Source organism: Sinocyclocheilus grahami, unplaced genomic scaffold (genome assembly GCF_001515645.1).
Source record: "Sinocyclocheilus grahami isolate Dianchi unplaced genomic scaffold, SAMN03320097.WGS_v1.1 scaffold602.1, whole genome shotgun sequence".
Classification (NCBI taxonomy): domain Eukaryota; kingdom Metazoa; phylum Chordata; class Actinopteri; order Cypriniformes; family Cyprinidae; genus Sinocyclocheilus; species Sinocyclocheilus grahami.
Window position 1 is genome coordinate 149739 of NW_015505781.1, and position 16707 is coordinate 166445.

The 16707-nt window shown below is 37.8% G+C and overlaps 1 protein-coding gene across 1 annotated transcript in view; it reads right to left on the bottom strand.

Moving 5' to 3' along the window:
• Window positions 1-16707, bottom strand: part of adgrv1 (adhesion G protein-coupled receptor V1) — a 134206-nt gene that overhangs the window by 111778 nt on the left and 5721 nt on the right. Inside the window, exons 4-16 of the mRNA XM_016240844.1 lie at window positions 16254-16358; window positions 16061-16174; window positions 14564-15126; window positions 12665-12935; window positions 10586-10915; window positions 6960-7136; window positions 6543-6766; window positions 5400-5526; window positions 4664-4849; window positions 4277-4457; window positions 4025-4188; window positions 3808-3931; window positions 471-731 (exon numbers count right to left, since the gene is read on the bottom strand). Of these exons, the coding sequence (XP_016096330.1) occupies window positions 471-731; window positions 3808-3931; window positions 4025-4188; window positions 4277-4457; window positions 4664-4849; window positions 5400-5526; window positions 6543-6766; window positions 6960-7136; window positions 10586-10915; window positions 12665-12935; window positions 14564-15126; window positions 16061-16174; window positions 16254-16358 (2827 nt within the window). The remainder of the gene's footprint in view (window positions 1-470; window positions 732-3807; window positions 3932-4024; window positions 4189-4276; window positions 4458-4663; window positions 4850-5399; window positions 5527-6542; window positions 6767-6959; window positions 7137-10585; window positions 10916-12664; window positions 12936-14563; window positions 15127-16060; window positions 16175-16253; window positions 16359-16707) is intronic.

A 16707-nucleotide genomic window follows, 5' to 3' on the forward strand; every position in this document is an offset into this window, starting at 1 on the left:
TCTGAACACAATCCCTCAGGGAAAGTGGTAAAGCCTCCAGACAGAAAACTCTAGGTTGTTTTTTTCTTTGTGATCTGCAGGACAGTTCTGTAATTAACTTTCTACAGTCACCCAGCCCTTTTCATGAATGTGTGCATGTTCCACAATACAAGGATTAGAGAGGGCTTTTGAGAGTCGAGGCCAATCAACAGAGCTCTGTGCGAATCAAAACAAATGTTTAATGGGGTGGATTTATTGCCTCTACAGAGCAGAGCTGAAGAGCAGTATTTGTCTCATGGAGTGGGAATTTAATGAAGCTAATTGGGCAACATAGACAATTAAAAGTTGGGGATTTGAAGGGCTGGCAAAAGAAGTCACCCAAAAATAATGCAGCACAAAGCAAAAGTCAATGCATGTTGAAAGGGACCAAAACTTTGCAACATAAAATGCACTGAATATATGGTTAATTGAAAGCTGAGGATGTGACAAACCTGTGGTGTTGAAGAGAACTATGTGGAATGGTTCATCTGTCTCTGGTATGTCGTCATCTACCACCGCAACCGATATGTTCTTCATCCACTCTCCAAAATCAAAGACCAACATTGAGTCGTTACTCAGTGGAGTGAAGTCTCCCGGTGATGTGTCACCATACTCAAAACGATACTTCACTGTGGTGATAAAGTTAGCAGGCCCAGCTCGCAGAATGGTGAAATTGGCCACGCCCCCTTCTTGCACCCTCTGAACCACAGGCTCTAGAAAACATTACAGATGAAGAACAAATTTCAAAATTATTTTAATATTGCTACAGTGAGCAGCTATATCAGTCCCCAATCTTTTGAACAGTTTCTCACAATTGTGGCTTTAACATGACTTTTTATCTCATAATTGTAGCATTTCTTCTCAAAATTGTTGCTTTATATCCCACAATATGAATTTATATGTCACACTATGACTTTATTTAGGGGTGACCCCGAATAGTCGAGATTCGATGCTTCGATAGGAGGAGCCTGATTGAACTATCAATCTCACAGTCGAATATTCTCAGAGGTGTTATGAACATGCCATTTTGGCTATATGGGGGTGCTCAAATGTCTGATTTCACATAGAACTACCGGTTTTTAACCAATAAGTTAATATACAGCCTATTAAGATAATGCTCTAAATAAGAATCTGAAAAGAAAGAAGTTTTGAATAAATATTTTAACGTGCGTGAATAAATCCAACCACCCCTATAGATTTAAGTTTCACTTTCCATAATCCGTGACCGACAGAGGAGCATCTTGGCGGCAGGGATTTAAATCTTTCACAAGACTCAAATTGATACAGGCAGAGTTTTTCCGATTTTTTCGATCAGGTAGGGTACAAGTGATTTCAAAACAATTCATTATATACTGTATATATCCTGTATATATTATTTATCTCGTATAAGATCCATTTGGTTGAGTTGCGCTGCAGTAAAGCGCTTCATTGTAGTACTACGGTGATTATTTCTTCAGCACGCAGCGCAAGCAGTACAAACAACAATGCAGAATATTAATAACTATGACTGGGACTATCATATACATAACATTATAATGAGAACACTATTATAATAAAACGCTGTGCATTTTTAGAGTTTAGTTGCCGTGTTTCTGCACGTTGTTGCGTGAAAAACGCGTCCACAAAAGGAGTTCATTCAGAGCCATGCAGATATGTTCATGTGCATTCGGGGCATTTTGTGCAGATAGCCTATAAGTCATAATATTAACGTTATGTTGTATAAATAATTAAGCATATTCTATATGAGATAAATGATGAGTTAAATCCCACTGATTAAAAACCTGCTAACAAATGCTTCATTCTAGTGGTCATCTTCAGCACACGCAGCTCAAAACAGAAATGCAGAACATTAAAAACTACTGTCATATACATAATGTTATAATGAGAGCACTATTGTAAAAAATGTTGTGAATGTCGCTGACGTTTAATGTTAGCTATCTTTTAATCAAAACATAAAACATTATTTTTGTATCTGCGAGGCGTCCGTTGCACATTTTCCCTGTGTGTTAACATCAGTAATTATGACTGTCTCTTGGTAATGTATTTTGCCCCGCCCCCAAACATATGATTCGACTATCAGTCGACTATCGGCAAGATTCGAAAATTCCGATCTGACTATGAAAATCCTTAGTCGGGGACACCCCTAACTTTATTACTTTATTGCTCACATTTTTTTTAACTCAGAGGCAGAAACAGGCTCCATTGTATGGAAGTCTGTTTCTGCCATTGAATAAAAAAGTTTTAAAAGGTAATTGCGACTTTTTATCTGACAATTAAGACTTTTTTTTGTAATTGCGAGTTTACAGAGATATAAACTCGAAATTCTGACTTTTTTCTCGTAATTGCGAGTTTACAGAGATATAAACTCACAATTGCTAGTTATAAAGTGGGATAAAAACTCAACTCTGACTTTTTTCACAAATGCGAATTTGCAGCTCATAATTCTGACTTTTCTCACAATTGCGAGTTTATATCTCGCAATTCTGTCTTTTTTTCTTGCAGTTCTGACTGTGAGATATAAACTCCCAATTGAGAGTTATAAAGTTCAATTCTGAGGGGAAAAAAAGTTTCTTTCTCGTAATTGCGAGTTTATGAAAAAAGTCAGAACTGCAAGTTTATATCTTGCAATTCTGACTTAATTGCTCAGAATTCTCAGAATTGCGAGTTTATATCTCACAATTTTAACTTTATAACTCGCAATTGCAAGTTTATATCGCAAATGTTTGTTTGTTTGTTTGTTTGTTTGTTTGTTTTTATTTTAAAGGGACAATACACATTAATTAACATGAGTAAACAAGTCTACTATGTAAATGTGCCAGATTTAGTCATTCAGGCTAATTTTAATCTGCAGTCCCTGGCAGGTTGATGGTAAGAACCATAATCCACAAATACACAAAGCAGAAACAAACATATTACAAAAACCAGAATACAATAAATGAAATTAAAAAAACACTACTTCAAATTATGAAGACATATTTGATTATCCGATTTACCGATTCAGAAAAAGAAGCAAGAAATGTAATATTTCTTAATTCTATGGGTATAGTATTCCAAGTATATACTGCTCTATAAGAAAATACTGATTGCCCAAAAGTACTTCTTCTATGTGGTATTATACAGTCCCCTCTAGTAGTGGCTCTAGTAAAAGAATTAAAATTTATCCTGATAAATTTATTAAGGTGGATTTATTAAATGTGAGATAAAAATTCGCAATTACCTTTTTTTATTTTTAATTCAGTGGCAGAAATGGGCTTCCATACCATTGTATCCTTTTTAGGGGCTTTCGCACTGTGTAGTTTTAAGAACTTGCGTAGTTCTAAGAACAGCCAGCATGATGGTTCCTAGAGAACCAATTTCTCCCTCGGACCATTTTCCTGGTTGCATTCGCACCGGCAGCAGGAACTCTGAAGCGGCTAACAGCGATGTCTTTATTCGCGGCATTTACAAATTTGCAAATGTTTTCCATGTTCGTGGAGTAAATATTTGTACACGGCTTTTTAAAATTGCTGGGTGGCTGGTGTTTCGTATGCGTTTGGCCAATCAGCGTACACTTACGTCACTGGTAGCTCCTATAGAACTGTTTTAGACCCTACTCTGAAGTAGGAGCTAATTTAGTTCCCCCAAACGGAGTTCCTAGAACTAAATACAGTCCTAGTTCCTGCGATGCGAACATGCCAAAAAGCGGGAACTTCCACCAATAGTTCTAGGAACTATGAAAAGGTTCTTCTGGTGCGAAAGCCCCTTTTGTCTTCAAATTAATAAGTACATTGTATTGAATGACAAACATACCAGCAAAATATATTGGATCATCATTCTCACGAATGCTTAAGCTTGCACTGAGAATGCTTCCTAGTCTTGCTCCCCCCGTTGTATTCAGAAGGGTGATGGTGAAATTTTCAGTTTTCTCTGGGATCTGCATCAAACAAAAAATGAATCTGTACTACAGACATGCTTCTCCTTTAAACATAAGTATCTACTTATGATATTATGAACTGCTAAAGCTTACCTCATCTGGCATAGAAAATAGGGTGAGGTTCTTCAGATACTCCCCTTCAGCAAAGACGATCTCACCCCGCACTGGGTTGATGTCTCCCGAATAGGTTGGCTCAAGAATCCAGAAGACTGACACGTTCCCAAACCTACCCCTGCTTCTCCCAATGGGGTAGGATGCTATCATACATAATGATGTTATTTTAAACAGATTCTAAAAGAAAAGAAAGTTAAGTGACCAGGAGCTGTAGCTTATAGATCTCCGTACCTGACTGAGTATCCATGGCTTTGCTTTCATTGATGGTGAAGTCTAAGCCAGGCTGAATGAACTCAATGACCCCAAATGGGTCATCACTCTTACGCACGGTAATGCTGACCTGCCTTCGGTTCCCAAGGCGACTAGCTGGTGTGCTGTGGCTACTAAGGACCACTGAGAACGTCTCATCTAGCTGAAGACAAAACATCAGACAATCTTTTAGAAGTCAGGTTTACTTAAATTTTGAATTTTTTCAAAAGTGTTAAAGCAATCCTAACATTAAGGGAAGTAAGGAACTATGTAGATCATCCTTCATGTAACACAGGGTCATTTAATTAGAGGACATTTATTATTATAATAAATGTTAGTGAGCCTTAATCATTAGTCCTGAGTACTTACCTCTGGTATCCCATCAGGCTTGGCTACCAGCGCCACCATCACCTCTCTCTCCCCTGGCTGGAACTCTAGGATCCCCGTGGCCCCATAGAACTGAGCATTTCCAGAAGGAATCACTGTATATCTTATGAGCTGGTTTAACAGCTGCCCCTGCTCTCTGATCACCCTCAGTTCAACTGTTTCCCCCTCCTGCATAGCCAACAAATCATCCAAACATGTCACATGTTCAAGTAAATGCAATGAAAAACATAAAAGAGAGTTACATGCTAAACTCCATTTAAAATCATTTTACATTTTGGTGTTTGTTTACACATACATAAAAAAAATATTCATAATATTTATTCTGTATTTTTTAGTATTTTCAACATTAAGATTTTATAAATTAAAATTTTAAGTTATAATTTTTCTGAAAATATAACTGTCATGTGTTTGTCAATGGTCAGTGTACTACAGTCTGTTTAATAGTCTATTAGTTTAATATTCTATTTAACATTTAATGAATTTGTCAATCTGTATGACTACTGACTATTGATGAATGAAAATAGGGACTATATTATACTAATTATACTGGTGACCATTTACAAAGTATACAGTCATATATTCATAAAATTAGAACTTAAAATCTTGATGTTTAATTTTAAAATGATTATAAAATATTAATAATTCAATAAAAATAATTTTAAATAAGAAAATAAAGAAAATGTAATCTGAATGAATGAATAAATGAAGTATGTCTTACATTGATAAACCAAGGTCCTTTAGAGACTGGTGAAAACTCAAATACTCCTCCAGGGTCATCGTTCTCCAGAATAACAATTTCTCGGCTAGTGAAACCCGGTTTAAGTATCTGGTTGTCCACATTTGTCCTGTACAGCAATATGGTGACAATCATATGTTACAGTTTGGTCACACTGTGAAGTTATATTATTAGAAAGCAGAAAAAAATCTACTATGATATATTACAGTATGGTAGATTATAATGCACTATCATATTTTGTTTTAAGCAGTATGGGCTGATTTATATGACATAAAATGCATGATATAAGGGAAAATGATTACCAGTATTCTATGACAAATTATTTGCCAGATTCATATTTTGGATAAGCATGAGTGTGGTCACGCCAGCATTTGAAAGTGTCTCAAATAGCTTGGCCTAATGCCTCTTGGTTATGCTGATTTGACAAGTCATGTTTTAGAGCAACCCACTATCCTCCCTTCTCAGCAGGGGTCTTGTTTATAAACCGAGCTTGGCTTGGTCTGAGCCAGCACTGAAGGCTCCAGATAATTAGTAAAATGGCTGACAAAGAGCTTGTAGGAGAAGTGTTCTAAACAAATGCATTCAGAGGATGTGCTGCATGCATACAAACACTGATGTTTTTACAGGACAGGATAAAGGAACTCCGTAAATGAGGTGCTAAATGAGTACAAGCAGCGTTTGCCTGCATCCAAGTGTGGTCACCCCTAACATATACAAACACACTCTTACTATTCATTTCACACACCCAGATAAAAGAGACATACCCCATCGAAACCTTAAGACAGAGCCCCTGAAAGTTCAGAGTGGATGCTTTCCACATAAAGAGTTGATTCACAGCACACAATAAGGCACAGTCTTTCTAGTACGCACTTACCCGAAGTACACTACAAAGCGAGCGGTTTCTACCCTGCAAAGGAAGAGTGAAGAGAGGACAAAGAGTGTCCCAGCACAATGATTACAAGATAATTCCCAGATTAAAGGAAAAGACTGAAAGGGGTCATCAGGTAAAACTTCAGAAGGCAACCAACACTTTGATCCACCATACAATATAATGGATCCAAAAAGTATTTGGATTTAAATCACCCTTTAAAACATCTCAATGTCATTATAACAAGTTAAACAGACCTGTCTAATGTAAGAATGATGGTCTCATTGATCTCTGGGATATTGTCCGCCATTACAGTGATGTTAATCACTGCTTCACTTTGTCCTGAGAGGAACCTGACCGATCCAGTGAAAGGTGAAATGTCACCCTCAGTGACATCTTCTCTGTTCTCGCCAGTGGGCCGCAGACTCCAGAAGACCACTGCCTGGCCATCCGTCCCATCTCGCCTCAGTTGAAGAGTTATCTAGAGACAGAGAGAATAATTTTCACATCATCATTTTTCACATAATTTCTTCATCCAAGAATACAGTAGGATACAAAAGACTGAGACCATATTAAAATGTGTTTTTTTCCTGATTTCCAAGACCAAATTAAATATTTAAATTTTGAATTTTGAAATATGTAAAGAAAAAATTGTCCAGGAAAGTGTTTTATACCAAGCTGATGTTTGAATCTTCTGGTTCCAGCGCCACCACTGTCTGATTACTGGTGAAGCCAATCTCTCCATTAGCAATATCCGGTGTGATGATCAGGGAGATGTTCAAAGCTCCTCCAAAGCGAGGACTCACAGATGGGATTTGTGGGGAGATGTAAACCAACTGCACACTGTCCAACTAATGAAAGACATGAATCCATTACCTGTTAACACAACTGTTTTTAACAATTTCAAAAAGCAAACAATAACTGTCAGTTGGAAATGTTAAATTCTTTTAAAGGGATAGTTCACCCAAAACTGAAAATTGTGTCATTTACCCTTGTGTTGTTCAAATACTGTATGCCCTTTCTTTCTCATTTTGGATATTTTTTTTTATATATTATATGGACAGTCCTGTGCGTGATTGTCCATATAATGGCAATTTTTGGCAATCGACATCAAGCTTTTAAAAAAGACACAACAGTATTCCAGAGTTGTTAAATAGTATGTTTTAACATATTATTTAATGAACAATCGTGACTTGGCCATTGGTCTCAAGTTCGCTTCTCACCAAACCCTATTATCATGTACCCGCAGAATAATTGGAAAATATGGCACGTGCCGCGTCTTTTTTGAAAGCTTGATGTTGATTGCAATTATAACAATAACTGCAATAACTGCTCTGCCTGTCAAACAAGCACTTCACATGCTTGGTCATCTTCTTCTGAGATGCAATGAGAGCATGTTTGCTCTTTTTCAAGGGCTCTTGTAATGCTTCACTTAAAGGTGCAGATCTTGGAAAATGCTAACTTTAGCCTGATAGCACTGAAAGCGAACGTCCCACCCTCCCTGCAATCGCCGTCCAAAGCCACACCCCCTGAATGCATATATGCTCACAGACCAGAATACCAGAGATGATGTTTGTTCTATTCAACCATAAGTGCCCTGCGAAGTGGACATCACCGTATATTCCGCCATGTATGTTCCGTAAAGTGTGCGAGACATAAATTTAAATAGTATTTATTTACAGAGGTATATTATGTCACACTTCACACTTCTCTAGTAAGCTTCATCTGTGTGTGAAGATGCTGCACAGTTCAAATCCGTGACTTCAAATTCAATGGATTTCCCCAGCTCAGCGAGTAGGGAGCAAAGAACAATGTGTAGGGAGCATGTCAATTCGGAACACAGTTCATGCACGTAGCTCACTTCTAACGAGTTGGTTATCTGAATCAGGTGTGTTAACTAAGCGAGACATGCAAAATATGCAGGGGGGCGGGGGGGGCAAGGACTGGAATTGGTTCATGCACCTTCTAACGAGTTGGTTATCTGAATCAGGTGTGTTAACTAAGCGAGACATGCAAAATATGCAGGGGGGCGGGGGGGGCAAGGACTGGAATTGGGAACCGCTGGGCTACATCATGATCATATGTCATTCACCGGTGAGAAAACTTTATAGTACAGTTAGTAAAAGTACTACAATACCAGGAAGGAAGATGGGGATGTTGATGTTTGTCTGCCATACTTGCTCTGTCTGCACAGTGTGCGTGAACTCGCTGATGACGTATCCTGTCTGCGCGAACAGGGTGCGCAGAGGTATGCTAATACATATGTTGACAGGCAGATAGGAAACTGTATTTATATATTCTGTGGAAGGCATAGGACCAAGAAATGTTCGTCCAATCAAAACGCTCGGTCCGAGCATTTTAATTGGACGAACATTTATTGGTCCTACGCCATCCACAGAATATATAAATACAGATAAATACATTTAGACCACTTAACTTAATGATTGCTATCGGGATGTGAAGAGACTTTCAACCAGACAATCACCTATTGCACCTTTAATCAACAAGACAACATAAATCCTGTGACAAGCCAGAAGCCTTACACTTTTTTATGGTTTTTGAAAGAATTTACTTATGCTTACCAAGGCTGAATTTATTTGATAAAAAATGCAGTAAAAACAGTAATAATGTGAAATATTAAATCAATTTAAAATAACTGTAATCTGTGTTAAAGGGTTAGTTCACCCAAAAATGAAAAATAGCCCATGAATTACCCCCTCAAGGCATCCTAGGTGTATATGACTTTCCTCTTTCAGGCGAATCCAGTTGGAGTTATATTAAAAATTGTCTTTGATCTTTCAAGCTGTTTAATGGCAGTCAGCGAGTGTTGCAGTGCATCAGTCCAAAAGAAGTGAAATAAAGTGCATCCATCCATAATAAAAAGTGCCTCACATGGCTCCGGGGGGGTGAAAAAAAGGCCTCCTGTAGCGAATTGATGCGTTTTTGTAAGAAAAATAATATTTAAAAAGTAATAATCAATTTAATCTAGCTTGCGCTCAATGTTGTACACGGAAGCAGCTCCGGGCACATGTTGTTTTTACTTTGCTAAAGTAAGGAATCTTTGCTTCCTTTGCTCCTGTTAACAAACGTTGCTTTTCACGAGACTCACCGGCGCATGCGCAACGCTGAACTCATACGTCATCCACCCAGAGCTGCTTTCATGTACAACTGTTGCCGCAAGCTAGATTGAAGTGATTATGACGTTTTGAATATGGATATTTTTCTTACAAAAACGCATCGATTCGCTACAGGAGGCTTTTGTTCACCCCCCAGAGCCGTGTGAGGCACTTTTTATTATGGATGTATGCGCTTTATTTCACTTCTTTTGGACTGATGAACTGCAACACCCGCTGACTGCCATTAAACAGCTTGGAAGATCAAAGACAATTTTTAATATTACTCCGACTGGATTCATCTGAAAGAAGGAAGTCATATATGCATAGGATGGCTTGAGGGTGAGTAAATAATGGACTAATTTTCATTTTTGGGTGAACTATCCCTATATGTTGAAATACAATTTAAATCCAGTGATTTAACTTTCAGCAGCCATTACTCCAGTCTTTAGTGTCACATGATCCTTCAGAAATCTTTCTAATACGCTGACTTGGTGCTCAAGAAACATTTCTTATTCTTATCAGGGTTGAAAACTTTTACTGGCTAATATTTTTTCAGGATACTTTAATGAATAGAAAGCTTGAAATAACATCATTTATTTGAAATACAAACCTTTTGGAACATTACAAATGTCTTTGATCAATTTAGTGCAGCCATAATAAATAAAATTACTAATTTCTTAATAATAATAATAATAATAATAATAATAATAATAATAATAATAATAATAATAATAAAAACTTACTGTCAAGTGTAGTGTAAACCATCGCACCATTGCTAATTAATGAACAAAAAACTGATTATGTTTTTAGATAGCAGGCCTCAGTTATTTAAAAAAAATCATAAAAGAAGCTTCACCTCAAACCTCAGAAACCTCAATTTACTTTTTTTTTTTCACAAACATATCCTACCTGAATCAGGAAATGAGCCCCGTTCTGCAAGAAGGCATCATTGCGTATTGGCAAGATGAGTTGAGCTCGTGACTGACCGGAACTGAACAGCACATACTGTCTCCAAACTTTTAAAGTGTAGTGTAAACCATCGCACCATTGCTAATTAATGAACAAAAAACTGATTATGTTTTTAGATAGCAGGCCTCAGTTATTTAAAAAAAATCATAAAAGAAGCTTCACCTCAAACCTCAGAAACCTCAATTTACTTTTTTTTTTTCACAAACATATCCTACCTGAATCAGGAAATGAGCCCCGTTCTGCAAGAAGGCATCATTGCGTATTGGCAAGATGAGTTGAGCTCGTGACTGACCGGAACTGAACAGCACACTGTTGACACTTGTTCCATTCAGCACCCCATCCCTGGCTCGTGATGGGTCCAGTGGTCTGGCAGGTATGTAGAGGACAGATAGGGTAAGTCGCACCTCTCCCATGGTCCCCCCTTCTCTGAGGAAACTAAGCGACAGGAAGCGTCCCTCTGGTTGACTCTGAATACTTTGATTCTCTCTTGGATGAAAACCAAATAGACCATAGACATCATCACTGTCCTGAATGAAGAACACCATCTGTGAAGTAAGAACAACATATTGACTTCAGGTTTCCTTACAGGAAGGTTACAGACGATTAAACAATCATTTCAATTACTCGTCTTTCAGGTTGTTTCAGCAACCGAACCTACAGTAATGCACTTATGGGGCATGAAATTTCTTCAGAATATGCATTAACATGCATAATGTTTTGGAAGTATGTCGTACACAAAAGAAGATATTTGTATTGAATGTTCGTATTTAAACAGTTTTGGTGACCATTGACTTCCATTGCCAAAACAAACAGAAAGAGTCATACAGGGTTGGAATGACATGAAGGTGGGTAAATGACAGAATGCTCTTTTTTCGCATCCCTTTAAGGATTATACATTGGTATTGCACAACTAGAGGTTAATTCTCCTAATACTGCAGTCCCACTGCCAAAAAGAGGACTTAGACAACTTCAAAGCTCATGTATTGGTTACGTTACGCTCACATAAAGCTGTTTTTGAATGGAAAAATATAAACTATTTAACAAAATTACAAGCACATTTCTGTTCACTCGCACAAAACATTTACACATTTCTGACATTTCAAATCCTCTGAACTGTCTTGCCCAGATTTCCAATGAAAACAAATTACTGTAAACGTTTTGTTTTGTAACTTCAACCATAACATTGAGGAAAAAATTACAGATGCTTTTAATAGAAAAAAACCCATTGCAACCAAAGCATTGCTTTAAAATGTTTCCTCTTGTGATGAACTCTAAAATAACCTGATCTTTTCCTCTCTATATTGAAACCTGTAACACATAGCAATAAACAAATCTCACCACTCATTACAGTGAACGTAACATTAGACTATCTGTGTAAAACTTACAGTGAACCAATCACAGAAAGCCCTTCTCTTTCATTAGACCTCACAAGAGTGTAAAAATAGCATTCATGAGCTAGTTTATGACTCTGTCATTTACCCAAGCCTCATCAGACCAAGGCACAAGATCTCTCTAAATATTTGTAGTACTTTTTTCTGTGAATTTAGGAACAGCTGATATAAATAAGCTCTTCACAATTAGTCGTCACATCCTGCAGAGTCAATTCAGCTATCCTAAACGTATGATCACACTTATGGGTAATTGATAGGTTTAAACATAAACTCGGGTCGGATTTATCCTCTGCTTCCACACATAATCAAACTCGCAACAGACAAGTTATAAAGAGAACACCCAGCCACCCACAGGCTCTGCTGTGGGCTATTTTGTGCTGGGACCACATGAAGGGAACACCCAAGTGACACTCAGTGTAGCCAGCAGTCTGTGATGCCGCTGTGCCAGAGAGACACATGTGTCTCATTTTACGCCACATCCGCTTTAAACGGACTAAGTGCTGCCCAGATGGTAACTAAGAACCAGCTCTGATCTGGGAACTTCCTTCCTTGACGAGGAGTATGAGCCAGAGTAAGACAACAACCTCCCTGGATGTCTCACCACAAGCCTCAGAGTGAGGTCCAAAAGGGATCTGCTACCATGGCTGTCTGAAACTAAGCATAAAAGTCTAGAATATCATCATAGTGGGTGACATGTCAACATGTAAGACAACCAGTGCCCGGGCACATTATGAATAATAACATTTTCCTTCCAAAAATTAAAGAGAGCGCTTCAAGCTGTCATCAACGTCAACTTGCACTTTCATCTTTCATAACTAAATCCACCACCGATCTATGATCTGCAATCCAAACACATTCTCTAAATGCATTAAACTAAAAACCAATCACAAGCCAAGCACTCACTTCCATCGGCTCATCCACTTCGGCCCCTCCTTGTTCAGATCCTGGGATCAGTCTGAGGATGAAGGCTTCTGCCTCTTCTGGAAGGTTGTCCTGAGTGATATTTAAAGGCAGCACAGTATTCATCTGGCCCTCAGCAAACCTCAGGGTACCTGATGCAGGATTAAGGTCGGCAGAGACTGGAGTCCTATCCGTGGAGTTTCTTGTTATATTCCACCTAACTGAAACAGCTCCATGAGTTCCTCCGTTCCTCACAATGATGATGCCTTCGTATCTGAAACAGAGAAACACAGATTAGAGATATTACAGATATTGTGGATAACAACATAAAAAAAATGAATCTCACTCAGAAACGCCAACACCTAATCAGATTCGTATTAAGTCTGTGCTAAACCAGACTAGGATGACCAGTTACCAGCACAAGTAATGTATCTGACATTACTAAAAATGAAATACCACACAAAAAAGACAAAATACCAGCTGAAAACTGAATAATGATACCAGCATTTCTACAGTAATTATAATTTATGATATCTTATATAGCATACACTACTGGTAAAAGGTTTGGGGTCAGTAAATTAATATTATTCAGCAAGGATGCATTAAACTGATCAAAAGTAACAGTAAAGACATTTATAATGTTTCATAAAATGCTCTTTTGATATTAAAAGTTTTCAAAATTGATATAATAATTTAAAATAATTTCTTGAGTTGCAAATCATCATACAGTATTAGAATGCTTTGTGAAGGATTATATGACACTGAACATTGGAGTAATCAGCTTTGCCATCACCAAAAACAATATTAAAATAGAAAACAGTTATTTCAAACTGTAACAATACAAAATTTCACAATATTTAACTAAGTGAAGTGACATGTGGCCAAGTATAGTGACCCATACTCGGAATTAGTGCTCTGCATTTACCCATCCAAAGTGCCACAAACACAGCAGTGAACACACACAAACCGAGAACACACACCCGGAGCAGTGGGCAGCCATTTATGCTGCGGCGCCCGAGGAGCAGTCGGGGGTTCAGTGCCTTGCTCAAGGGCACCTCAGTCGTGGTATTGAAGGTGGAAGAGAGCACTGTACATTCACTCCCCCCCACATACAATCCCTGCCAGTACGAGACTCGAACCCGCAACCTTTGGGTTACAAGTCCGACTCTCTAACCATTAGGCCACGACTTCACAAAATATTACTGTTTTACTGTATTTTTGTTCAAATAAATGCAGTTTTGGTCAGCATAAGATAATTTTTATTAAGAACATTTAAAAAATCTGACCACATTTTTGAATGGTACTGTATATATGCATACTAAGAGTTTATTTGCAAAAGCAGATAATTCTCAAAAATCATGTTTTTTGTCATATTTTTATTGTGTTAGCTGTATTTGTAGTTATTTTTTACCTAATCAAAATAACTCAACTGTAGTTTGATTGAGATTATTTGGAATACACAATGAAAAAACAATAGTTAAAAACCGAGTTATCTGTTTTTGCTAATTAACTCTTCATATATTATATTCATTAATTTTATCATTTTTTAAACAATTTTTTGGAACAATTTATGATTTCAGAAAGAGTGCCAACCTGCCATGTGCATTTGGGATAGGATAGAAGGACTATGATTTATAACCAAGACAAGTTACCCACTATTAATTAAATAATGACCTGTTAATGCAAGTGTTATAACACTATAAACCAGGTCTTCAACCCAGCTCCTGGAGAACCACTGTTCTGCAAAGTTCATTTCCAACACACTTGCTTGTGATTTTCCAAGTGATCCTGAGGACTTTCATAAGCTGGTTCATGTGTGTTTGATTAGGGCTGGAGCAAATCGCTGTAGGACAGTGGGTGTACAGAAACAGGGTTGAATATTTCTGCTTTAAACATACTCACATCGGATTCAGGTCTTCATTGATGATGTGGGGTTGTATGGGGGAAGGACTGATTGACAGGACTCCATAAGGCTTATCATTGGGCTCAATGGTCACGAGTGCAACACTTGGAGTCATCAGCACTGCATCACCCAATAAGTTCTCTTCCAAAAGAACCACTTGGAAAGATTCTGCAATCTCCGGAATGGTGTCATCTTTAATGTTGAAGCGGAGTTCTGTTTCATGGACACCTGGAGGGAAAACAACCATCCTCTCTGATTGTAGATCCACAAAGTCTGCCAGTGGAGTAGCACTGGCCGCCCCATTGCCTGTAATGACTGTATAGGTCACAGACACCGTTCTGTCATCAGAACCGATCAGAAGACCATCCTCAGTTCTACCACGTGTAATGCTAAGAGAAATTACACCAATGTTCTCCGGGACAACCAGTGTGGGTTTGGAGAAGCGGATGGGAGCATCATTACGGGAGATCTTGATTTGCACACTGCTTCTGTTAGGATCAATTAAAGCTCCGCCAGCTGCTTCTGTCAACCGCACTGTGAAGATCTCATCATCTTCTGGAAGCTAGTGGACATGTGAGATCAAAAACAACACATGTTATGATAGATTAATGCAGAACATCTTCTATGTTCATTTAGTCATTAACTTATTGTGAATCTACTTGGGAACAGTTTTTTTCTCTGACTATAAATCATTAATCAATATTTTTCTTTCCTCTAAGACAGTGTTTCCCAACCTTTTTTCAGTCGCGGCACCCTTTGGAAATTTTAACAAACTTGTGGCACCTTACAAAATTAATTTTGTCAAAATATTTACATTTCTATCTTCGATATGATAATTTGAAAAGTATAGATATTCGGTACAACAGGGAAGAACTGCAGAATATAATGTCATACAGATATTTTTAATATTATTAAAAAGAATTGTTCATCAGTGGTGGCAATCAGTAGGCTAATTTCTAATGAAGAGACCAATTTATATGACAGATTTTAATGTAGGCTTTTATACATATGTAAACATTATTTAATTACCATTATAACTAGCTATCTCACAAATTTTTGCTCACTCAGTGTTTTTTAAATTTTACAGTAGGACTTTGCTGTTCCAATTCACATGAACGGTATACGAGTGGAGCGACTGAGCGGAGCGCCCACACGCATAGAGCGGGATAATACGCAGAACGTCACACCACGTGAAAGTGAATCCTGAGCGGTGAACTAATTTTCGGCAGCCGAAATTTCGGTGCATCTCTAATTATTGGCGACATCAGAAATGGATATTATATAATAGATGCTTTTTTGAACATTTTAGCAATTTAAAAATATTTAAATATGATTTTTTTTACACGGCACCCCTGCTCTCAACAGACGGCACCCCGGTTGGGAAACACTGCTCTAAGAAATATGCCACATTATGGAAAAAAACTGGTTTCACATTAACTTTAAGCTATCATTATTCATGTGATCTCTTTTATGTCTATTTAACAAAGAAACCGTACCTTGTCATCTTGTATCATGATGCTGAAAACTACAACAGCACGACCAGGAGGAATAGAGATGTTCCCCATGTCTGGACTGAGATCCTCAATTGCAGGGTTTGGACCTCCAAAAATCTGTGAATTAATAAATAATTAAGGATGGATGGATGGATCTTTTTTTAAGCAGAGTTACAAACTGTCTGGCAATGCTCACCTCAAAGTTGACAGTTACAGTACCATAGGTTCCTTTCTCTCGAAGGAGAGTGAGAGGCACATACTGGCTTCTACCTCTTGGCTCCTCCACAGTAATTAGGGAGGTCTAAACAGAGAGAGAGAAAAAAACATAATTCACTGATTTACATATGTACTGACAGAATTAGAAATGAGGGATATCAGAAACAAGATGAGACGTCATGTACCACGAGTGTCCAATCCTGCTGCTGGAGTGACAAGGTCCTGTAGAGTTTAGCTATAACCCTAAATAAACACATCCGAACCAACTAATCTCAGACTTCAGAATTATTAAGACACTTAGACTATGTCTGTTCTGGCATCCTCTCCAAGTAGGTACTTTGAAATAGTACTTTGTGAGCGTCAATGATTATTCTATATAGTATGAATGTGTATAGCATGAATGTAATCTGGACATCCTACATTTCCATGTGACT